The sequence below is a fragment of the Podarcis pityusensis genome (assembly GCF_964106645.2).
Source record: "Podarcis pityusensis genome assembly, chromosome: 14".
In the NCBI taxonomy this organism is placed as follows: domain Eukaryota; kingdom Metazoa; phylum Chordata; class Lepidosauria; order Squamata; family Lacertidae; genus Podarcis; species Podarcis pityusensis.
The window spans coordinates 39,666,047-39,691,850 of NC_138039.1; the positions used below are offsets into that span (position 1 = coordinate 39,666,047).

The window sequence follows — 25,804 nt, forward strand, 5'->3', positions numbered from 1 at the left end:
CTTGATGACTCACTGACCTCCACCTGATTCTCAAAGTAGCCCCAGCTGGCTAGTCACACTACTTGCACATTACTTACTAAAATATGCTTCTATTGGTGGGCCATTCTTCCAGTCCAAATTATTCTCAAATCAACAGATTAGTTTTTACCTGTTCCTTCCCTCCTTCTGAACCTCCCTCCCCAGATCAATCAAATCAAATAAAGGTAGAAGCTCACCAGTCTAAACAAGAATAAATTTATTTGGGATTGTTTAAAGATTTATTGATATACAAAATGTATACAGTTTTTTATCTTTAATACGCTATACCTTTCCTCCCCCAGCAACATAAACCACCATTTAAACAGCTATTGTGTTCGTGCCTTAATGTCTGTATCTATAAGATACACTACAGAATTTTAAAAAAAGAATAATTACTGGGCGTTATGATGCTGTTCAATTAAAATTTACAATTAGTACCTATGTAACAAACAAACAAAAGTTGCAGCATGAAAATTCAGTTGGACGACAGGTTCTTCTTGTTGAATATTCAACAAATTTGGGACAGGAAAATGACATTTTATTGGCATAAAGTTTGCATTGCAATCTCCCACACATTACATAATGTAAATTCATCCTATTTCCTTTTCTTTTAAATAAGTACCATATATAATATTACATTAAAAGGTGTCTTCACACAATATTAAATACAACTAAGGGACTGCTCCTTACGTCCCTGCGGTGGTGTGGAGCCCACAACAGGCCTGGTCCTTAAAGCACCGCAAAAGCTGAGGTTGGAAAGCACTGGTCCCAGGGGACAAGTCCACTCTGCAGCTCACTTCTACGCCCGCGTTGCTCCCACCGGAAACCGTGGCAGCGCTGGCAAGATGAGCAGCCCAACAAGGACTCTTGCCCCATGGCCCAGGGCTTCCAAAGTTACCCAAATGGCGTGAGAAAGTACCAGACTGTAGCAGCTCCAACACTGCTGTGATAACATCAGAAGAGGCCCCCATGGGCTCACGCATACATTCAGCTTTCTTTTACTGCTTTTAGGAGATCTTTGGAAGGCAACACATCTGAAGAGGCCATTATATGTAACAAGTAATAGCAACTTCCCTAACGCACCTGCTCATTTTACAAGGCAGCGTCTTACCCAAGACCAGCTGTTTTGTTCTGTTATACAAATGTGATCAGACTTGTCTTGCGACCTTACTACTATTGGACAGTGATTAGATAAAACTGAAATGTATCGTTAAAAAAAAAAAAAGACGACACAGGAGGGGGAGGGATTTCACTATGTGCAATCCATCCCATCCATCCCAAGAGAACTGGCTCCACACTTGAGGATGAATCCTGATGCAGGAGACAAGCCATCACTTCTTGTTTGGAACCAGGCGTTCCCGCTCCCTGCAGCTCAGCTTACTGGCGTTAACTAAATATGGACAGATCCTTAGGAGCAGCCTTGTTCCATTGAGCCACATAAAACATACATGGCACTGAGCAGAGAGAGCAATTATCTGAGACACCCTGAGAAGTGTCAAAAGAATCCTTCGGTGTCTGTGGGAAGGTGGGGGGGGGTGCTCCCTCCCGTTTCTCTAGCCAGATGACAGAAACCAGCTGCCACAAAGCCCCCAAACCATCTGCCTTAAAAACCATCAGCAAAAAAAGAAAAACATCATTTGGTCAAGGGCATATTGCACTACAGGATGAAGGGGAGGAAAGGCCCCCTCTCATGGACCAAGGTAAAATGTTAAGTTATCCTTCTGCTAAAACGCCTCTTTAAAAAGCTATTTCATAAATACTTAATTTCATTCAACCTTTCTTTTAAAAAAAAAACAGCAGCTGCCAGCTACTCCTTCAGAGGTGATTCCCACATTATGCTAGGCCACTCAACGGTGGACAGTTAACTGTACCAGCGCCATCAAAACAGTTTGGTCCTTTTTCATGCGGCCTTTGTTTTGATGAAGGGCAAACGAACCCCGTGACTTCTGCGAGGGTTTGGTTAGAGCCAGAGAGCTGTGCGTATCTTTACAGCATGAGGTGACTGGAACTGGCAGAGTCCGATTCTTTGGTGCAGCTCCCAGGCCGAATGGTCAGTTCTGGAGAATCATCTTGAGGCAGTAGGATTTTATCAGGTGTGTAGTCGTTTCTCTTCAAGTCTATGGGGAAACAACAACCACCCGAAATCCCGCAGATACAGTTGGGTTGAAGAGGGGGAGAGGGAGAGGGAGAGAGAATATACAAATTAGCAGACCAACTTCTGATTCAAATTGAAGCTCCTCTCTAAAAGAAGGAGAGAAGGCGAATTTATGTCTTGCCAGAACTATGCAGGCAAGGTTCTTCCCAGTGCAAAACTCTGAGCTTTGAAGACTGGCCCACAGTTGTCCAGTGGGCATTATTGGGTGGTGGAGGCAAGGTGTCTGATATCAAAGGATGTGCGGGCAGGTTGTCTCACAGACAGATTTGGCCTTATGATGCTGGCCATCTTGTGCATGGCTGGGCCACAGTCAGATTTCCCAACAGGCAGAATCATAGTAAACTGTAAAGTTGGAAGGGACCCTGAGGATCATCTAGTCCATCGCTCTGCAATGCAGGAATTTGCAGCTGTCCCATACAGGGATCAAACCTGCAACTTTGGCATTATCAGCACCATCTCTGACCAGCTGAGCTATCCAGGCTGTAGAGAAGGTCAAGTGTCTACAGCAGCTTTCCCAATCTGGTGTACTCCAAATGTTTTAGACTCCAATTCCCATCAGTCTTGGCCAACACAGATATGCTGGTTGGGACTGATGAGAACTGCAGTCCAATGTAACAGGAGGGCACCAGGTTGGGGAACTGTTGCTCTAGCAGAGTTTATAGGCTTCAGCATTGCTGAAAGAAAAAGGGGAGAAGAACGGTCCCTTTGTAAACACACTTCCAAGGCAATCCCTCTTAATAAATATTAATAATAGTAATAATAATAATATAGTGGCAGAAAAGAAGCCCTTGCTGATGTGTGGTTTGTTCCTCTCTTCCTTCAAAAGACCTGTATTAGTCACTTTGCCAAGTACCAAAACTTTTTCAAGAAAATAAATATTTGAATTATAAATTGCTCTGCTCTGGTTCAGCCTGCACTATGGCCTCTGGGTGTGGCACAACTTGCATATGATATCAATCTATCAAGTGACTTTAGGCCTAGGTTGGTAATTCAGGACAATTTGTGCCTGATTACCTATCACAATTTTTTAGGGCTCGTCAGATCCATGGAAAGGAAATTGGGTTCTTGGAGTTGATCATTCACACAATTTATAAAAGCCACTGAGATGCATACAGAGGCTTCTATCTGACAGGGCATTAGGGGTCCCTCCCCCCCCAAGGGTCAATAAAGCCATATTTTCTCTTCCTTGCAACAATATATTTAGGGCATTTGTTATAGGTATTGAGTTCAGGCCCGCTGAAAAGGTGAAAGAATTAGTTTTAGGGGCAGATTTTCTTTTGGGAGAGAAAAATAAGTGTTTCCTCGTGAGGTTTCAAGAGCAATCCAATGAGGTCCAACTGATCAATGAAGCTCAACTTGGTTCCAGCAATTCATCCATTTTGTGTGGAGAGAATGCCTGACCCCCATATCAATGTAAAATTCAATTTATCATAAGTAGAAGCTACAAGAGAGAAGTTCTCTTTCATAAATCGGGGGCTGCTATTTACCTGGAAGCTTAAGTTTCCTGCAGCATGAGTTGCAGTGGTGCTTAGCTCTGAAATTTTTGATGGCATCTTCTCCCAGATTTGCAGGACCAAATACCATATCGCTTGACCTTTAAAAGAAAGCGCACATTAAGAAATACCTACAGCCAAACATGATTTTTTTTGTGTGTGGTCTTCACCCCCTGGCTAGATACGGGGGAGGTTTTGGGTTGTATCCATTGTTGGTCCTACTCAAAGTAGATCCACTGACATTGGTGAACATTGGCAAACCTTAGGTTCATTATTTCAATGGTTCTATTCTGAATAAGACTAGCACTGAATACAATCCTTTGTGTCGGTGATGGGAAAGAAATTATGCAGGTAAGATAGGAATGCTCTCCCAAAGTGTCACACTGGCAATTCCCACCAGAAAGTTTGCTGCTGATGGTGTCCTTAAAAATCACGGCAGTAAGCTAACTTAAAGTTTCATCATAAATCTGTCCTTAGGTTAATTGGTACACCTAAAGCAGAAGGGCACCCCTCCACTCTTGCCACATGTGGCCCCCTCCTTCCTGCGCCAATGCCATAAGAAAAGGGAATTTTGTACTGCTTACCTTTTTTCTTCAGCTTTTATCACAGAAGGATCTGTCAAATTTTCTCCAACACCTTCACAAGAAGCAAAGGAAGTTAGCTAAGTAGCGCAAGTAACACAAGTACCACAAGAGTAATTTTAACATAAAAAGAGAAATTATAGCAGATGAACAATTTGAACAGCTGAAATACAGGTGCCCCCCTACTTACGCGGGGGTTACATTTTGCGCCCTGTGCATAAGTAAAAATTGTATAAGTGGGGAGCACCCTCTAAAAAGCCATTTTTCCCTGCTGTCCAGCTCTCTCTGCAGACAACTCTCTCTTCAACTAGAGTTGAAGTTCTGGGGATAGCTGGAGGATGTGCAGAAACGCAGCTGGTGCTGATGCTGTGCGACTGGATGCATCAGCTGTTAGGCGGGGAGGCTGGGCAGCCTAAACAAAGCATCGCTGAACCTCTAGTCTCTTTGGGGCTTTCTCCTCCCTCACTGAAGTCCTCTTCAGGCTCCGGGAAGGGTCTCCTCACGAGCCACAAGGACTTGCCACCTCTCTCCCAACATTTCCTGGTCGGAATCTATCTATCTATCTATCTGTCTATCTATCTATCTATCTATCTATCTATCTATCTATCTATCTATCTATTTCCAAACGCTGCATGCATACACAGTCACATGCAAATCAATTGTGCGTTAAGTGGGGGGATGCCTGTATCTGAAAGACTGCATCCATCCCGACAGACCCCCTTGCATCTTAAGAACAGCACAGGTGACCGTCTGGGGGGGGGGAGGGGTGATCCAGGAGATGGCATTCACTGTGGCAGTCCCTAAGTCCCTCCCTACAGAGCTATGTCTGTACCTTCACTGTACAGTTTTTGGTGAATACTGAAGACATACCTCTTTACCCCGGCCTTTTACATCTGAGATGTGTGGTTTTAGTACTCATCCTACTTCTGCGATTGTAATTTGTTTTAATCTGCTTTTAATGTTGTATTTTAAAGTGCTGAAACCTATCCTTGGCCTTAGGGTGAAAGGTGAGTGAGTGAGTCAGTGAGTGAGTGAGTGAGTGAGTAAATGAATAATACATCATCATCATACTGTTTACAGAATGTCGCCCCCACCCCAAGAAGAACAAGGTATTCTAAATGCAGGAGAGAAAATGGTAAGTGGAGTTGGTTACAGGAGATTGAAGAGAGACATGCAATTATGAGTGTCTTTTCTTGTGGCAACAATGAAATTTGATGACGATCCATATTGTGCAAGTCACAAGCTTCCGGTGCAATTACTACAGCATACACCTCTGTGTCACATCCACACACACACCCATTTACCTTGCAGGTCAAGGACCAACAGCTCTCCTCGAGTATATTCGTATGTCCAGTGGCTGAAGGCTAACATGACCTCCTCTAGCATGTTGGTTGGAATTATTTCATCCCCATTGTTGTTGTTGTACTTTCTGAATTCTCCTGTCATGCACTCCTCAACTGCAAACCACTGGCCAGCTGAGTGACAATATAAGAGGAACGCTTCCAAGAACCTTGTAAGAAAACACATAGGAATGAGAGCACTGTGTGAACAACTGATTCATTAGCCTCGCACTCTGGTGTGGAAATTCCTTTTTGTTCACGTTACATTTGAAGATGTAATAATGCCTACCTGGGAGAATAGGGAATAGATTTTGGCTTCATCTGATTGAATGCAAACGTGAGTTTCTGAGCAGCCCTCTGTTGCTGAATTTCCTATGGATTTAAAAAACACACACACACCAAAGACTTTACTCAAGATAAACCTCTAGCGTGGAGAAGAAACACAAGGAACTGTATTACGATTTTTTTCTTCTAATTTCCGTATTTTTCTGTCTATAAGACAGGGGATCTCCAATTTAAGAAAAAATTGTGTATTTTGCTATCCATGTATAAGACACCCACCCCCTCAAATTTTTGACATGATTTTTAAGGGAAAAAACCTAGTCTTATACATGGAAAAATACGGTACATTTTTGTGTTGTTATATTCATACGAAGTAGTGAAGACAATAGGCAGAAAATTTCTACCTTTGTGGTCCATTATTGTTTTATACAGTACGATGAAAGTACACAGTGCTTTTCAAAGAATGAGAGCACAGGTCCCTTACAATTTAGAAATCAATACAAAGGAGAAAGAAGGAGGCAAACGGAAGCAGGGAAAACCGTGAAGCAAATGTAATTTTTGCAGTTATTCATAGTTAGGCTTAGTGACATTGGGATATAGAGACTAGGGACAGTGTTAAAGACGTAACAGAAAAATGTGAATTTGGAGGAGGGTTTTGAAAGAAGAGAGGTGGCATCGTGGAAGTATTCTGGGATGCAGCCCCATGTATAAGGGGCAGACTGGGATAAAGGACAAAGCTGTTGGAGTGAGCAGAAAATCTCTGGACAGCAACCTTTGGACAGTGAAGGCCGTATGCAGGGATGCGTTGGAATATAAAAGCAAGAGATGAGGTGACAAGGCTATGGATGAGCGTAAGGATTTATGGAAGGGTGCCATATGGTTAGGAGTGATAAAAAGATGGGATGGTTTTGGCAGCAGAGTGCTGGGAAGAAGTGAGGTGATGAAGGCGTGAATGGAAAACTAGAGAGCAGATTGTTGTAGTGACAGATGACCAGAAGTTTTGCTGATGTGACCAATGTATTTTTCTAAATTTTTAAAGGGAGAAGCAACATAACTGGCAATGAACTGAATATGCAGAGTAAGAGAGATGGAGTGAGGAGTAAAAAAGAAAGCCAAAGACCAAAAGTTGGGCAAGAGGGTAGATGGCAGTGTTGTCAATGGAGGACAGTGAAGGAAAGAAGGGATATATCTTGTTTGTCCCAACAGTATCCAACTGCTAAACATGTTTAAGCTTCTGGTGGATACGTACTATATGAGCAAGAACAACAACTTACTCTTAAACAGAGATGTAACACTGTGTCTTCTTTGTAAATGCTTGACCAAGTATTGACAACTTCCGGAAGAAAAGATTTGATGATATAAAGGTGGCCTGATTTCAGAATATCGTACTCGGACCAGGTGCAGGCCACCTTGAGGGCTCGTCGCAAGCCTCCTCCCATCTCCTCCTTGCTTAGGAATTCTATTTTGGCACAGAGACCCAACTGAGACCAGGAAGACATGCTGTTGTTCAAGATGTTGGGAGAGCTTTCTTCAAGACGATACACAGTAACTGGTTCGCCTGCAACGTCATAGCACAAAGAAGTGAAATGCAGTTAAGCCTGGGGTAACGTTGACTTAATGTCTATTTATACTGTACTGGTGAACACCTTTTTCGGATGATGGAGAGAAGATATAGCCACACTTTTGCATAATCAATTATCTAACCAATTATTAAGCTTTTGATACAACAGAATCCTCTGTGTTGATTGGAGACCTTTCTCCATTTACTACTACTGCTAAAAACTAGCAACAAAGGCTTGGGACTCTAGTTTTTTAAGAGTCAGCTTCAGTATACGTTTCCCCAATCTATTCCCAGAATTTTGATGGTGAACTATTGTCTATTTTCCTGTGCTGTGAAAAACAGATCTATCACTCTTAAGCTTGATGATTAAGGAATAATATTATTAAAATCTGAAAATCATTCCAGAGGCTACAATAAGTTTTCCTACCTCTTGGAGGTACAGGAGTGAATGGTATGCTTTGCGATAACCTCATCAAATTATTTCTTTCAACAGCTGAAAAGACAGAGAAATTCATTGAAGAAGATGACGCTTCTACTTTTTATTATTTTGCGACCTAGTTTTGGACACTTACCTGAATAGTAGTAGGTGGTATCCATGATGGGTTTAAAAGGAGAGGCAATTCCTTTGAAAAAAAGGAAGGCAGTGTTATATTTTTACATAAAACTCGTGATTTAATGCATCCTGTTTTTTTTAAAAAAAGGGTAATGACAAAGCACAAAAAGCACTCTAGGCTCACAGGCAAGACTTGATCATGTATGGTGATTCTTCCCACCAAGGGGTATTTTAGATTAGGAAAATTATGATGAGATGCTCAAAGACTGGAGAAGAGCACAAGCACCAAAGGGGTTTCCCTAAATGAGTCATGTAATGATTACAACCATAAATAAGGGCTGTTGGCACTAAAACCTCCATCAACATCATCTTTTGCAACCATGCATTAAATAGTTTCCCGCAACATGTTAAATTTATGGCAACACCGAAGTTATCAGCAGCTTACCATTCAGTGCATCTTCCTCAGAAGACCTGCAAGAGACAGAAATTGCACTCAACCCGAATTCTGTGTGTACTTCTTGGGGTTTTTTTACTACTAAACTTCATTGCTCTGGTCACTTTGCTCTGCTTGTAATACCCTAAGCCCAATCACCCATCAGACCAAATACTGCAACCTCTATGCCTTCCAAAACAAATGAACAGCAAACAGAGCAGGGGAAGAAGAAGAAGAAGAAGAAGAAGAAGAAGAAGAAGAAGAAGAAGAAGAAGAAGAGTTTGGATTTGATATCCCGCTTTATCACTACCCAAAGGAGTCTCAAAGCGGCTCACATTCTCCTTTCCCTTCCTCCCCCACAACAAACACTCTGTGAGGTGAGTGGGGCTGAGAGACTTCAGAGAAGTGTGACTGGCCCAAGGTCACTCAGCAGCTGCATGTGGAGGAGGGGGATGCGAACCGGGTTCACCAGATTACGAGTCCACCACTCTTAACCACTACACCACACTGGTGTAGGGGAGAGAAAACAACTCTGAAGACTTAAAACTACTGTGAAGGCGATGGGTGCTGCAGCGGTGCTCTTTAATGAGGCTACGAGCCAGGTGTTTCAAACTGGCTACATCAGGTTCAATTATCCCCCTTCAAGAACAACCACAACAAGATAAATGCCCAGGTCATCAGGGTTGCTTAGGAACGGGTGGGCAGATAGATTAGATGACTCCTCCTGTGGTCTAACTGCCCAGCAGCAATCAGATAGGCTTAAAAGTGAATGTGCAGTGTGTTGGCACACAGGGAGAAAACTGCAGCTCACTCAATGCGTCCCCAACTCCTGGGGAGTTTGGAGATACCTGGACAGTTCTGAGTATTGCCATTTAGACTTTACTTACATTTGATTGCTATACGACGGTCGACCTTGTAACCAATCCTGCAAGAAAAAAGAGAGAGATGCACCTATTTCGTACATAACTTAATTGATGGTTTTAGAAGCAATGTATCACACTTTTGTAAGAGCACTACAAGGCTCCCTCAAAAAAATTTAATTGTGAAGATGTTTTCAGCCTCAATATGCTTCTGAAGCATTGCTAAGTCTGCTGGTCAAAAGAAATTGTACAATCTGTTCAGCCAAAGTGCCTGGATGAAGAGACTAGGATTGCAGCTATGTAGCACATGCAGCCATAGCCTGACAGGTTACCTGCCTTACCTTGAGCTATTTTGGTGATGTAAATTGCTTACTTGAACAGGCTCTATTAGCTGTGCAGGCAGAAATGGCATGAACATTCCGCCAGCACTCAAAAAGGTGGTGTGAAGGTGCAAGCAAATGCTATATGGACATAGTCAATTCTTTTCTCCTTGAAGACCTATTACAATTCGCTCTTGTCGACCTCCAACCCCTACTCTTAAGCATGAGAGCTAGAGAGGACAAATTTGCCCAGCACATTTCAAGAGAAGAAAAAACTGCCGATTTGGAGGCTACAGGCAACTCTCAACTTACGTGGAGATTATAGGGTGTAAAGTCAAAATTGTGTATAGTCAAAACACATTGGGTTCAATGGCCGGTGTGGTTTCCAAAGACTCCTTTCCCTGAATGCCTGTCCCCTTCTATTTCTATTTCTTTTAGCTGCCCAGTATTTAAAGTTGAATGTGCACAAGTTAAATGCACATAAGTTGCGAGTTACGTGTACTACCATAGCAGGTCACACTAAATTGTGATGGACAGTGAACTGTGTTGCCTTGTAACTGCTTTCTATCAATTGTTACCATGACTCAATTTTTGTATTTCCTGGGTTCTTTCCATAGACACCCTGGGGAAACATTGTATGGATTGTTATTATGTTTTACTCACTGTGAGTAAGGCCGCCTTGGAATCTGCCTGATGAGGCTCCTCAACCGATGGTCTTCTGCTCTTGTGCACTGGAAAATGATTTTGCAATTAGAACGGCCACCTTTTGACATGTCAACAAATACTACCAATTCTTCAACATATGTGTCTTTAAGATCCTGCAGGCAAAGCAAGATACACTTGCTTCCATACACATACATGGGCTTGGATACAAAGAATCACAAGACTATGCTTCAGACACACATATTGGGCACACGGCAAAACTCATTTGAAACTAAGGTAAAGGGACCCCAACCATTAGGTCCAGTCATGACCGACTCTGGGGTTGTGGCACTCATCTTGCTTTACTGGTCGAGGGAGCTGGCGTACAGTTTCCGGGTCATGTGGCCAGCATGACTAAGCTGCTTCTGGCGAACCAGGGCAGCGCACGGAAACACCGTTTACCTTCCCGCTGGAGTGGTACCTATTTATCTACTTGCACGCTGACGTGCTTTCGAGCTGCTAGGTTGGCAGGAGCAGGGACCGAGCAACGGGAGCTCACCCTGTCGCGGGGAATCAAATCACCGACCTTCTGATCAGCAAGTCCTAGGCTCTGTGGTTTAACCCACAGCACCACCCATGCACATTAAAGGACCTTCAAAGGTTTGTTTGGGGCACAGAATCGTAAGTTTATGTGTTGCACAAAAAAAAAAAAAAAAATCTGCCATGGACATTAAAACCTTTAACATACTTAAAGAAGCTGTCTGGATATCAGTCAAAAGCTACTGTTAGAAGGAAGACAAGTGTCAGGGCTGCCTCAGGTCTCAGCTCACAAAAGACCAACGCCAAGTTCTTATATACAAAAGTGTTTATTGGAGTTCATTGTTTGCTTCACATCCGAGGCGCGCAGCCCCACGTCTGCTACGCTTAGACCGTTGAAGTCCCCTCTGAGTCAGTCCCTCCCCTGCACCAGTTTAAGAGGCTTGCGCTGCTCCACCTCTTCCTCTCTTTCCTTTTCCGCAGGGTCTTCCTGCCCGCTGGGGTTTCGCCCCTCCTGGATTCCCCTGACGCGGAATCCCCAGATTGCTCTTCCCCCCTCCTGCGGGCTTTGGGACCTGGCTCCTCCTCCGGGCTCCCTGTACTTCCGCGCGCCTCCACATTTGAACTTGGCGCGCGCGCCCAACCTCTAACCTTCCTTTTGACAGTTACACTACTCCCTTCACTACTCCCCTCCCCTTCCGGGAGGGTGGCTTGCTCCGACCTCCCTCCCTTCTCTGCTGCCGGAGCTGCTTCCCCTGATACACTGGAACCTCCACCCCCTTCGCTGCACTCTGGCGGGGAGGCTGGTCCTGACGCCCAGCTGCCACTTTGGGATCCCCCGCTGGCCCCCTGCTCCTGACACGTCCCCCCTGGGGCTCCCCTGGCTTTGACCACCAGCGCCCCCTTCTGGGAATCCTCTGATTCGCTGGAAAGACTCATGGAATCTCTTGAGTCATTGTCCTCCTCTTCCTCGCTGTCCTGGAATTCATCCCCATCGCTCTCCATCTCCTGCCTACCCTGTGCCTCTGTCCCTGAACCCCTGACAACAAGTTTTTTAAATAGCAAAGATGGGTGCCACTCTCACCTCTCAGTATTGCCAGTTCACATTGCTCCCCAATCAATCAAAGTTTAATTGACTGATGATGGAGCAACTATGCATTTATGTAATTCCACAATTATTTTTAGGGATGGCTTGTTTACAGAATGCAATCACTGAGGCTGCAATCTGAAGTAGGCACTGATGGCTGGGTAATAAGGCTTCAACCACTCACGCCTGTTCTTTTCCCCACCAAAACTCACTCTCACCAAGCTGCAGTCGCAGGAAAAGACATGAGCAGCGGCAGCTTTTAGCCAGCAGGGATAAAGTCAGTAGGAGGACAATTTTCAGTAGGGAAAGAAATGAGAAAGAAAGAGCCAAGAAGCCCCTCTCTCTCCAATGCCAGTTCCCTCAGTCAAATTTTAGCCACAATGGCTGCATTTTGTAAAATAAAGCAGTTTTTAAAATACTGAAAATGGCACAAAGGAGAAAAATGTTGTATATTAGTATTAGTTCAGAAAATTCAGAGATCAGAAACTAATGTGTTTACTTACTTTGCTCTGATAGTGCTGCTAATGAGCTTCTATGGTAGTCGGTAAAACCACCACATGAACTGACAGGCCTCAGGTTGCCTTCTGCATTACTACCACCCTGTGTATTCAACAAATATCAATGTTATAATTCACAACTCTACTCAAAGAATCTTATTTGTGTCACCACTTGAAAGTTGCTATACAGTACTTAAGAAGTGACGCACTTGCTTTTTGAAGGAATATTCAAATGTAACTGGCTATTTGATGCAACAATGAAGAGATGGAATACAAATGGCAAAGTTATACCTGTTGCTTTGTTGTCTCGATGCCTTCCAAAATTGCTTTTTTGAAATCTTCCTGTTGCTCCTGTAGAAGGTATCAATAAATTACTTTTTAAACTTAGGTTAGTAGTGAAGTGGCTTTAATAAGTCTTAAACTTTTCATAAAATCTGGGCCAGAAACAAGAAATTGGGGTTTGGGGAGACCATTTTCCTACAAGTGTTATTTCAGAGCTCTTACTTCAAAGCTGAAACACTTCAAAGCTGGCACCTGCAGGTTTTAGTCCTGGTCTAAAATTTCATATTTGTGTTCTGATGTGCATGCATGCTCACACGAGTCAAAAATTCCTGCACACTGCCATGTTTGCTTGAGTTAACTTATATGCCACTTTCCCACAATGATCTGTGCCCAAAGCAGCTTACAGCAAACATTCAAGCTCTTTGTGCTATAAGACTTCAGAGAACAGGGGAGGACAATAGGAGTTCTGGGTACACACTGTGATTGCACCATGCTGTCTGGGCCAGATCTATCATGAAGTTAAAACTGAGTACAGTGGATGCTCAGGTTGCGAACGTGATCAGTGTGGGAAGCATGTTCGCAACCCACAGCGCCCGCAGCGCCACGTCTGCGCGCACACAGGTTGCAGTTTGGTGCTTCTGCGCATGCGCAAAGCACGAATTAGTGCTTCTGCGCATGTGCCGAAACCTGAAAGTAACCTGTTCCAGTACTTCCAGGTTCGGCGCAGTGTGCAACCCGAAATCATGTAGCCCAAAGCGTCTGTAACCCGAGGTATGACTGATGCTCTCCAAAATGCTGTGCTTCCTAGCAACCTGAAGCATAGGAAGCTGCCTTTCCCCAGATCTAACCCATCCCTGACTACTCAGGGATATCCATTTAACCCAGCCCTAACTACTCAGGCAGTCTTGATTCCTTTAACTGGTGGTGACAGGATCAGACCCTGAGGCCTTCTCTGCACAGGATATATACACTACCTCTGAGATATAATTGCCCCACCACCTAAGCCTTTGAACCTGGGACTACTCAGCTAGCAGCTCAAACTTACAATGACAAAGTAAAACAGGCGCCTGCTGCTTAGTTAACACCACTGAAAACCATCCTGTAACATGAGTGAATGCACATGTATTTGAGATTTGAGTTTAAGTGAACTCCCTATATCCGCTTAGGACTAGGACCTCAGGACACGGCCCAGATCATTCTCCCCTCCTCCCAAGCCATACAGCTCACTTAGCCCTGATCTGTGCCTCCCTCTAGTTATTTCACCAGGCTGGAATGTGCCCTTGGGATATGATAAGTACTTCTCGCTTGCCTGGATGCTGTGTGTCTAGCCAGACACACTTTTGCCACACCCACCACTGACATGTGGCCCTGATACAGTTGCCTGTGAGGAAATGAGGCCCTTGGCTGAAAAAATGTTTCTCACCCTGGCTTGGGCTGTTGCTCAAGTCGCAATCTCCCTCTTACCTCAATATCATCACTTTTTTCTTTGCTCTTAGCCACAGTCTCTTTAAATCGTTGCAATTCCATGCTGTCCCTGTGACCTTTGGCGACACCATTATATGAAAAGAAATAAAACGGCAGATTTTAGAGGGGAAGCACCAAACAGATGCAAATTTGATTAAAGATACTGCTGAGATCAGAAAAGTACATAGAAGGACAGTTGACATTTTTAATGGTAGGTTGAGGAACTATTGCTTTTCCTACATAAAAGGGATGACATAAGAAACAATTTCAGAGGAAATATTTCATACCACTACCCTGGTTTCAAAGCCGTGAGCGTGTTATTTGCTTTTAGAACCATGCAGTGTGGATATCGGTATTTTTACAAAATGTAGCTATTAGTAGAAAAAGCACAGTTCAACACAATAGATTTTAAAAATATAAACTTCACCCTCAAAATGTAAGAAAACAACAATGACATGGCCTATACTGTTCTCTTTCCCACCCTTTATCACACCCATTCAAAATAATTAACCTATGCCAACATTCAGAATGCCTGTGTAGTGGGCAGAGCTTTGATCGCCTGCCATTTTTACACTAGATTATATTTGCATAGAAACATACATACATGGGGGTCAAGGCATATAGGCCTGAATCATGGAATCTGTACATTACATGGAACTGAGGTGCACAAATCATGATTTCAGGTTCATGCACATTGTCATTTCACATATAAAATGTTATGCAAAGATGAAACCAATGAGTGAGTGAGTGGCAGGTAGGAGCTTGGGGATCACAGAGATCATCCACTGCACATATATGCTGAATGTCTTCACAGGGCTATCACTCCTCTGTCTCCAAAATTCTACAGGACTGAACATTAAGGATGAAGATTATATTATAAATGAGAAGGCACCCCGGCACCAAACCTTTTGCCACAGTAAAAAAAAAAAAAAAGTGCCATTATTCAGCTGTGTGGTTAGTGAAGTAAAAATAAACAGCCTGATCTTGAGCCTTTGTATCTAACTTCTCCCCACTCCCATTTTTTTAATTAAAAGCATACGTTTACAATTATTACAGCCATTTTCAAAACACGTGAATGGGGAATCAACATATCATGACTTTACACATATTTGCTTAAAGAAAAAAAAGTACTGGTAGCTTAAAAGCACTAGCAAAAGTTAGATAAAAATATTACAAGTAAAGTCCATTCAGAATAGATCTGGGCCTCAGGCAGATGTTACTCAAACTTGTAGTAAAAGATTTTAATCACATGCATATCCCATCCTCAGATCTTCCTGAAGCCTCTATTCATATTTGAATAGAGGCTTACACGCTTATTGTAATGGGGCATATCAGGAGTCTACATGCTTAAGGTCCTATTTAAAGGCTTCCACTGCACAAACATCAGGGGTCCCAGAAATAAAGCAGGATGGCATGAACACAATCTACCAAATTAAATTGGCTTTACAAGCCTAAAGGCACTTTTGGAGTAGTCTGAAATGAATTTTCTGGTAACATTGACAAGTTTAAATTAAATGTAATCTTTAAAAAGTTATCATAACAAATCATGTTGCAAGATAAAAAAACATTCATGCTCACTTTGAGCCACTGAGGCAAAAAAACTCTTACCTTAGAAATGGTCTAGATCAAGGGTGCACAACCTGCAGGCCTCCAGATGTTGTTGGACTACACCTCCCATCATCCCTGATCAGTGGCTATGTTGGCTGGGGCTGATGGGAGTTGTAGTCCAGAAACATCTGAAGGGTCACAGGTTGTGCATGCCTGGTCTAGAATAAACTGAACTCAAAAGTATTTTGTGAGCACACCTCTCCTCCCATTTTTTTGACAAACAGAAAATCTGCCACCGTTTTGCAAATTTGTTTCCAGTTAAAACACCACTTGAATAAACAACAGAATCTACACCAAAATGGTTAAGTGCTGATTTACAAAGTAAAGAAACATTTTGATAGTTTGCGGAAGTGAAGAGGTTAAAAGCAAAGTGCACCACCTGCAACCAAATTCCGCTAAAGTTCCCATACAATTTTTGATAAATCAAACCTTGAGATTTAGATTTGATCCATAGTTTCTGAAGACGTACAGTGCTGTTGGAACTTAAATCATGACCCTTTTGTGCTGTTTCTGGAATGCTTCCAGCAGGTTCTTCAGTATCCAGTGTCCCATTCAGATCATTACTGGGGTCACTTCTGACCTCATCAGCAGATGCCAACTGTAATTTATTTTTGGCGTCATTCTTCTTCAGCTTCAAAGAGGACTGAGGATTCCATTTGTCTGTGTAGCTCTCAGCACTAGCATAACTTTCATCATAAATAAATCCATGATTAACACATCCTCCAGGTTCAGTACAAGGTTGGGAGGTGGTAGCAAAGCTAACACAGCAACCAATAGCAACTTTTGGAAGTACAGGTTTTGGTGTGTTATACTTACCCACAAATGCACCAAATTCAACAGCGTTCTCTCCATCAGCAGCCTTAAGGACTATAACCTGGTCGTCCTTTGTGGTACTTTCTAACTGGCTTTTACAGCTGGGCTGAGAAGGAGTGCTAACGAAAAATTTTGCTGTCGAAGATGTTAGATGTGGCATGCTGTTTAGCGAAGTGCCTGTCTTTTTATTCTTTTGAATGCATTTTGATGAGTCTGTACCCTGTATTCTTTGACGGAGTTCTGGGGGGGATAGAGCTCTTGGAATTAAGGCACTGCCCGAGGAACCTGCCTCTGGAAAGTTGAATTCATCCCTCTTGGGGGCCCCAGTCATCTTATGTCCAGAATCTCTTTCATCTTGCATAGAAATGTTGCACAGTAAAGCATTATTACTCTCAAGGCCTCCTTGAGGAAAAGAAGAACCAAAGACATTGCCAATGCTGTGCTTTCTCCACATGGAAGATCTTAAAGGACCGTCATCAATGGGGTTTTGTGCCAAATGCTTTGAGATACTCAGTTCTCGTGTAATTTCATTATGAACCTTGCTAGCTTCTGAAGCCTTCTGGGCAGTTAATGTTTTCAAAGTATCCACCGTAAGAGCAGAGAGGTCTTGCAAGTGGCCAATCTGTGTATCGAGAGAGTGCAATGAACGCTTGATATAGTTGACTCTGTCACTAACCTCCTTGATTTGGATGCACATTTGCTCAACACTGGAAGGGGAAGGGAAAAGATACCATTGGGAGAGAGAAAAAGGAGAATCAGACTTTTCACTGAACGCAAGGAATTCTCAAAACACACGAAGATCACAAGTATGCCATGTGAAATAATTACGGGTCTGTTAGCATAAAACAGGGGGTTGGATTAGATGACCCTCAAGGTCTCTTCCAACTCTGCAATTCTATGATTCTTTGGTAACAACCCACCCATACAGAAGGTTCTATACTGTGTTTCTGCCTTACTGGTCTGGTCTTCTGCTCTGGTCTTACACATCAACTCCCACCAAGAAATTGTGTTGTGTCCCTGCATCAGGTATGATCAGATCACTGAATCAATCTTGAAGACAATTTGTATAATCAGCAAGGTTTGTCCAGTAGTTTGCCCAGAATAGTTAAACAACAAGCCCACGTCCAGACAATACACTAAGCCAGACTATGGGTTGGCTCAGCAGCAGAATGACCAGGGAAGAGCGAAGCGATTTCCTCTCCCTGAGCTCATGCATTCTATACCAACCCATGGTTTGGCTTAGAGCGACCTGTGAACCAGACCAGGGAGATTACTGTAAGTGTGCAACAGAGATCTGCTAAATGAGCATAATGCTTCATGTGCTGATGATGTATGCTCTAGTCCATGAAAGCTTGTGTTCAAATGTGGCCTCTGTGTTGCTTTTGATGCAAACAGACTAAAATGGCTACTGCTCTGGAATTAGATACTTTTATAATGGACCCTGCCAATCAAAAGTCCACATGTTAAAACTGGCTGCTGTACAGTTGGTCAACATCTGCTATGATAAATGTAAACCAGAGTTTGATTTAAAAGTAACTGAAAATGTGCTATTCAATTAGCTGTTCCAATCATTCCTTTAAAAACTGAAAAGAACAAGGTTGAAACGGTCATTCCTTATTATTTCATACCGTTCAGAAGTAACTCTAATTCTCTCTTCACTTCCAGAATGGAATTTATCATCTTTTTCATTGAAATACATCTCAACACACAACTCTTCAAAATCATGAAGCTTCTTTTGATCTTCTTCTGTTAGAAACAGTTCTAGAGAATGAAAGAAACAATCCATTTCATAAGCTTGCTAATGAACCGCTGCAGAAAAGAAGTAAAAACAGTGAAAAACCAAGGAAATGAGTATTCCCTTAGCCAAGGACCTCACATCATGAGTGTTGGAAGTAAGTATACAGTGGTACCTCTGGTTAAGAACATAATTCGTTCTGGAGGTCTGTTCTTAACCTGAAACTGTTCTTAACCTGAGGTACCACTTTAGCTAATGGGGCCTCCCGCTGCCGCTGCGCTGCAATTTCTGTTCTCATCCTGAGGTAAAGTTCTCAACCTGAGGTACTACTTCCAGGTTAGCGGAGTCTGTAACCTGAAGTGTCCGTAACCCGAGGTGTCTGTAACCCGAGGTACCACTGTATCTGGGGTTTTTTCCATTTCCCCAAATTAGGTACACTAGAATATAATGCACCTCCAAAAATGGTTGTTTGTTGGGTTACTAACACATCTATTCATATACTTTTAAAGTACAGTGGTACCTCGGTTTTTGAACAGCTTAGTTAACGAACAACTTGGAAATCGAACGCCGCAAACCCGGAAGTAGGTGTTCCGGTTTGTGAACTTTTTTCAGAATCCAAACTGTTCCGTTTTGAGTGTTACACTTCCTTTTTCAGGGCCACACTTCCGTTCTGAGTGTCCCCGCTCCTGCTTGCATGGGCGTAGGAGCTGAATTGGGGCAGCTCAGCTGGGGAGCGCGAAGCCTCCATTTCCCAGCTGAGAGATCCCCGCCCCCATTCCTGCTTGCACAGGAGCAGGAGCTCAGCTGGGGAGGTGCAGGCTCTGTCACACTTTCCATTGAGGGGTTCGTGGCTGGTGGCTCCTGGGATGGCTGTCTCCGCATTGCCATGCGATGCTCCTTTAAACTTCTCTATTCGAGGTGAACGCAGCCATGCACCACTCAATGGAAAAGTGTGACGGAGCCCTCACCTGTCCAGCTGAGCAGCCAACGAACTTGAAAATCTCATGAAAAAGCAGCAACACAACAAACTGAAAAAAGCAAATCAACTGCAAATGAATCAAAATCACAAGAAAACATAAAACAACACTGACCCTAACCCTAATTCTAATCCTTACCCTAACCCTAACCCAGAAATGGTCTTGTTAGATAATAAAATTCATGTTAAATTGCTGTTTTAGGGGTTCTTTTTAAAAGTCTGGAACGGATTAATCCATTTTGCATTACTTTCTATGGGAAAGTGTGCCTTGGTTTTAGAACGCTTTGGTTTTAGAATGGAATTCCAGAACAGATTTAGTTTGGAAACCAAGGTACCACTTCCAAACCCCCTTCCCCACATATCTATTACTTGCTCACAAAAGAAGCTCTTAATCGTCTGGCCACAGGTGGTCTGGCCCAAGTCCCGATGTGATATCAGGTGTGTGACAAGTGGGAAAGCAGCTACCAGGAAACAATGGGGAATCTTTAAATTGTTCCTGATAGTTCTTGGCAAGGGAGCTTTGATGTTGGTGCTAAGAAGCAGACTGGTGCTGTCAGCAACTCTGCGGAAATCTGCTGCGCTACAGAGTTGCCCATCAGGAACTTGCAGTGCTGGGATCTGCACTTACAGCAAACCCAGAAGAAGGTCTTGCCATAAGTGCAAGTGTCCCTTCGCAATGCTGGCTTGAACTGAAAGTTGAAATGCAAAAGATCTTCCTCTGTAGGGGCAGCTGGTTTTGTTTTGGTATTGTCAGGCGATTGACATGGATGTGCAAGGTCCTTCACAACTATCAAAGAGGTCCGCAGTGATGGTAAGAGCAAGTCCTTGTTCAGCTTTTTAAGAATTCCACTTACAGTGGTACCTTGGGTTAAGTACTTAATTCGTTCTGAAGGTTCGTTCTTAACCTGAAACTGTTCTTAACCTGAAGCACCACTTTAGCTAATGGGGCCTCCTGCTGCTGCCGCCGCGCCGCCAGAGCACAATTTCTGTTCTCATCCTGAAGCAAAGTTCTTAACCTGAAGCACTATTTCTGGGTTACCGGAGTCTGTAACCTGAAGTGTATGTAACCTGAAGCGTCTGTAACCCGACGTACCACTGTATAATGAAAGCATTTTTGTAGCAGTGGTTGGGCAGAGATAAAAAAATGTGATGTCACCCTAAGTTCTCTTAAGCATCCTGTTCGCCCCAATCCTGAAAACAAGGCAAAATGTTCTGTCCACACACCCAAATTGTTGAGCCTCCACTCCCACTTTGCCATCCACTAATGGGATAGTGAACTGAGGGGTGGGATTTTGCATAAGCCCTACACATAAACCAGGCTCCTATCAATCCCTGGATTTCACATAATGCAAAGAACAACCCAACGTTGCATATTTTTGTTTGTTCTTACTTGGCCCATCAGAAGTTTTGTCTTTCTTTCTCTGCTTGCATACACAGCAGAATAGGGAAGCCATATGACTAAGAATAATAAGAGGAGGGGGCAGGATAGGCTTCTCGTGATATGCCATAACAAAATGATAACGCTGGTATTTCCATACAATGTTGGAAATTGCTTTCACCTGTAAATATACATTGCTAAACAAAAAGAGAAGAGAATAAAGAAGGCAAACATTTTAGTTTGATCATCTTAGAAGCTAGCAGCAATGATCTTACATTCTGCTCTGTACAAATATTAAAAGAGAGTACAAACAAAACAAACAAACAAACAAACAAACAAACAGCTTAACTTCTATCACATTTATTTATTTAAAAATATACCACTATGTCATAAAATAATCAAAGCAGTTTACAATAATATATATATATATTTAATAAAAACATGGATTCTTAAAAAATCAGAGACCATCAACTAACTATTAGGGAGTATGTTTTCTTAATTTCCTGCATAAGACTTTCAGCAAAGAAATTTTTTTCAGCAGGCATTTAAAGGTTCAAAAAAGAGGCATCTGCTAAATTTCTGCTGGCAGAACATTACATATTCTTCTGACACTCTGGCAAATGATCTCAGCTACTGTTCCTAAGGTAAAGGTAAAGGAACCCCTGACCATTAGGTCCAGTCGAGGCAGACTCTGGAGTTGAGGCGCTCATCTCGCTTTAAAGGCCAAGGGAGCCGCCATACAGCTTCCGGGTCATGTGGCCAGCATGACTAAGCCGCTTCTGGCGAACCAGAGCAGCACACGCAAACACCATTTACCTTCCCGCCGGAGCGGTACCTATTTATCTACTTGCACTTTGATGTGCTTTCAAACTGCTAGGTTGGCAGAAGCAGGGATCGAGCAACGGGATCTCACCCCGTCACAGGGATTCGAACCACCGACCTTCTGATCGGCAAGTCCTAGGTTCTGTGGTTTTACCCACAGCACCACCTGCATCCCTAAGGTACCGTAGACCAAATTTGTTCATGGCTTTGTAAATTAATACAAGGATCTTCAACAAGGCTTGGTCATAGATGGGCAGCTGGTGCGTATGTTTTAACGATGGTGTCACATGTTGTTGGTCATCAGCCATTTGACCTCCATATTTTGCACCAGCTGGAGCTTCCAAACCACAAAGAGCATATTGCTGTAATCCAACCTTGAGGTTACCAATGCATGTACTACGGTAGTCAGTTATCGCTGTACAGGAATGGCCATAGCTGGCAAACTAGACAAAGCTGGTAAAAGGTATTCCTAGCTACAGAGCCCATTTGGTCCTCTGGTGACGAAGATGCATGCAGGAATACCCCACGGCCGTGTAATCACCAAACTACTTTTTAAAGCACTGATTTAATATCAACTTAAAATGTGAAAAACATACTTGAAAAAGGCGATGAGAAGATTGACCATAATAATGTACTGCACGAAAAGGTAGACGGCCTGAAGGAAGGGTGTCAGCCATGCTCCAGTAACACATGGTATGATTGTTTGGGAATCATTTGCACATACTTTGCAGATTAAGGAAAGAAAAAGAATTTTTTGACAAGATTTAGTAGTTTACTTGTTACTTAGAAGCAAAGCTCTTTATAGTGCATCAACAAAATACTATCACCTATACTTTTTCAACACACAAGTAGCAGAAGCCGCTGCACAGCTTAGCCCTAAACAGAAAATTTATGAATAAAACAGGTCTGTGGGCATTAAATACCCAAACTTCCAACCTCAGCAACTGGAAAGTTTATTAAAATCAGTCTTTCAGTTCATGCCCTTCAAAATGAAAAACAAATAAAGCTTTTCAATAAAATAAAATCCCTCCATATTTATTGAATGTATATCCCACTTTTCCATAATATAATCATGTTTACCAAAATAGTTTTGTTTTCATATTCTGAACAAATACATGTATCACTGTAGATGAAAAACTAAAAATTTAAAAATCAAGAGAGATTTGTGTAAACATGGTTTTTTTTTTAGGTCCCCCCCCCCCCCGATTTAAAATAATACCTTAATATTACATACATTAGAATATACATAAATAATCCCTTTGTTTTTATTTATTTAGAAAGGTTTACGAAACACTTCATCACACTCTGTGGGGTATAAAATACAACAATCTAGATAAAGCACAGCTAAACTCCAGAATTTTTTTTTAAAAAACAAATTATCAATAAAGCAATAAAATCATTATGAATTAAATATAGATTCTAGATTAGCCCTCCCACTTCTGTGCTCTTCAGACACAAGAAAAAGTGCCCCTCGCCTGCTAAAAAATAGAAGGAATAAAAATATCTTACCATCAATTTCATAGGCATAAACTTCACCAAAGATCATCCAATAGGGCCGAAAGACAATATCTCTTGCTAAAACCCAGGATGGCTTTTCATTAGGATAAAGTATTGCCTTCCTGGGGACTCCAAAACTGAGCAGCACAAGTGCCATAATCACTACAATGTAAAACATGTTGGCCACCTGTTTAAAACAGAGTTAAGAGACAGTTAAAACAGTGGAGACCCCTCACTTAAACCCTCCAAACTACAGCCCAACCCCTTCTTTGTTGTTTACATTTATATTCAACACTGCCTCACATTTAGAAGCACTCTAGACTTGTTTTTGTCCATCTCCACTGGTCAATCATCTTTGGACAGTAAGTAAGTAATTTTTTTTTTTTTTGGGACGCGGGTGGCGCTGTGGGTAAAACCTCAGCGCCTAGGACTTGCTGATCGTCAGGTCGGCGGTTCGAATCCCCACGGCGGGGTGCGCTCCCGTTGCTCGGTCCCAGCACCTGCCAACCTAGCAGTTTGAAAGCACCCCCGGGTGCAAGTAGATAAATAGGGACCGCTTACTAGCGGGAAGGTAAACGGCGCTTCCGTGTGCTGCGCTGGTGCCGGCTTGCCAGAGCAGCTTCGTCACACTGGCCACGTGACCCGGAAGTGTCTGCAGACAGCGCTGGCTCCCGGCCTATAGAGTGAGATGAGCGCACAACCCTAGAGTCTGTCAAGACTGGCCCGTACGGGCAGGGGTACCTTTACCTTTACCTTAAGTAAATTTTTATTTATACCCTGCCCTCCCATGCCAATAACAGGCTCAGGGTGGCTAACATCAAATATCAAAAACATTAAAGCACTATCAAACAACTGATTAAAATACAGCTTAAAAATTAGAATCAGGATAAAATTAAAAGACTGCCCATGAATTACAACCATAGGGGTCGGGAACCTCCAGTATTCATCAGCACAGCCAATCACAATCATCTCTACATTCCACCCATCCCAAGGGGTAACTGTAATGTAATGTAATGTAATGTAATGTAATGTAATGTAATGTAATGTAATAATATTTCCAGGAAGAGTGGCTTAGGGAGGGCAAGTGGCCACTATGAACTTCCATTTCCCTTCTGAGTTCCTCAGAAATGCATTGTAACTTCCATAAGAATTAGGGCAAGACTGTGAGGAGCATCCCACCCCAATCAGATGCATGCATTTCAATCTGAGCCAATCGGATGCATGCATCTGCAAGATCCCTGCTCTTCTCTGAGGCACAGCTAATTTCCCCCCTTTTGCAAGCACCTAAGGACAGCCAGTCTTTGAAACAGCAGTATGTATCTGTGACTTCAGTGTTCAACTGCTAAGCTCTGAATAAACTTAAAGAGACTTTTTGTGTAAATGTCTGAGTGCCTACAGTAGTGGAGTACTGGGGAACTTGTGGAACTTCCTGCTACAATATTTCAAATTGATCATATGGTGCGAAATACTCCACATGCCAACATTGTGGCTTCTTGTTTTTCTCCACCTGTCCCTCCTTCTACACATACAGCAAACTGCCTTACACAGCTGTCCATCTTTATTGGTGGAATACCTGTTTCAAATGACTGTAAAATACAACACTTCTGGAATGTTTGGAAATAAAATATATTTAAAATATAGCTCAAGGACCACCTCTTCTCATATGAACCTACCTGGACCCTGACGTCATCTTCTGAGGCCCTTCTTCATGTGCCTCCTCCTCAAGAGGTCTGGAGGGTGGCAACATGAGAACAGGACCTTCTCTGCAGTGGCTCCCCGTCTATGGAATGCTCTCCCCAGGGAAGTTCGCCTGGCACCTTCATTATATACCTTTAGGTGCCAGGCAAAAATGTTCATTTTTATCCAGGCCTTTGGTTTAACTGGTTGACATCCTATGCCCTTTTAAAATACGGGTTTTTGGGGGAGAGGGGGTTTATTGGGTTGTTTTTATTCTGATTATGTATTTTGTGGTTTTATATTTTTATTTTATTCTGTGAGCCACCCTGAGACCTCTGAGTATCAGGTGGAATATTAATAATAATCGTCATCATCATCATCATCCCACACAACACACTTTTAATTTTGGTAGGAAAAAAGCTTACCATTTTCCCAATCATCATGACGTAAGGTCCAGCATGTTGGTTTACAGCCAAAAAATCCAGTAATCTCACATACCAAAAGATTATATTCAGGCAGTAAGTTAGCCTTCCAGCAACGAAAACGTAATTTGAATTGTAAGTATCTTCACTGAAGTTTCCCTGTGCTCCAAATCTTAGTCCAAAACCAATGAAGAATGTGATAATGGCTACAGTATCACTGACATTGAAGTAATCATTAAACCACACTTTAGTCTTTTGACTGATCTTGCCCGCCTCTGACATAAAGATCTGTTGTAAAAATAATGAGAAATTGGGCACAGTTCATTTCGTCTTACATCAAAAGGCATTAAAAGGCAGGTAGCAGTTATGTACATACATCGATACAAAACAAGTTTAATGTAAATCAAAGACTGAAGCCATGGTGGGAAGTGGTTCCATGAACTACAGCAGGCATAGGCAAACTCCGGCCTGACAGATGTTTGGGACTACAATTCCCATCATTCCTAGCTAACAGGACCCAGTGGTCAGGGATGATGGGAATTGTAGTCCCAAACATCTGGCAGGCCAGAGTTTGCCTATGCCTGAACTACAGTAATGAGGGACTCTGGCTTGCATTCATCATGCTAAAAGCTAATAAACGGAGAAAGGAATTTGAATCCAACAAAATGGAAGAGGAAGGAGCATGCTTCTGTGGCAAGCCCCCAATTTACAACATATGACTTGCAGAAAACGAGTACTGCATCAATACCCTACCACAGGCTTCCTCAACCT

General features: G+C 42.7%; 1 protein-coding gene across 2 annotated transcripts in view; it reads right to left on the minus strand.

The window, feature by feature from the left end:
• Positions 1-218: 218 nt before the first annotated feature.
• The window catches only part of TRPM7 (transient receptor potential cation channel subfamily M member 7), a 73,602-nt gene continuing 48,016 nt past the window's right edge, over positions 219-25,804 (minus strand). Inside the window, exons 21-40 of one of the 2 annotated variants that reach the window (XM_080980219.1) lie at positions 25,037-25,321; positions 22,947-23,121; positions 22,034-22,160; positions 20,628-20,812; positions 18,155-18,287; positions 16,530-17,233; positions 14,106-14,182; positions 12,651-12,710; positions 12,366-12,462; positions 10,260-10,327; positions 9,304-9,341; positions 8,429-8,454; positions 8,003-8,053; positions 7,858-7,923; positions 7,144-7,427; positions 5,877-5,959; positions 5,552-5,757; positions 4,251-4,302; positions 3,661-3,767; positions 219-2,135 (exon numbers count right to left, since the gene is read on the minus strand). In XM_080980219.1, the coding sequence (XP_080836345.1) occupies positions 2,005-2,135; positions 3,661-3,767; positions 4,251-4,302; positions 5,552-5,757; positions 5,877-5,959; positions 7,144-7,427; positions 7,858-7,923; positions 8,003-8,053; positions 8,429-8,454; positions 9,304-9,341; positions 10,260-10,327; positions 12,366-12,462; positions 12,651-12,710; positions 14,106-14,182; positions 16,530-17,233; positions 18,155-18,287; positions 20,628-20,812; positions 22,034-22,160; positions 22,947-23,121; positions 25,037-25,321 (2,955 nt within the window). In that variant the 3' untranslated portion in view covers positions 219-2,004. Of the gene's footprint in view, positions 2,136-3,660; positions 3,768-4,250; positions 4,303-5,551; positions 5,758-5,876; positions 5,960-7,143; positions 7,428-7,857; positions 7,924-8,002; positions 8,054-8,428; positions 8,455-9,303; positions 9,342-10,259; positions 10,328-12,365; positions 12,463-12,650; positions 12,711-14,105; positions 14,183-16,142; positions 17,234-18,154; positions 18,288-20,627; positions 20,813-22,033; positions 22,161-22,946; positions 23,122-25,036; positions 25,322-25,804 lie in introns of both variants that reach the window. The other variant, XM_080980218.1, reaches the window with a different exon arrangement.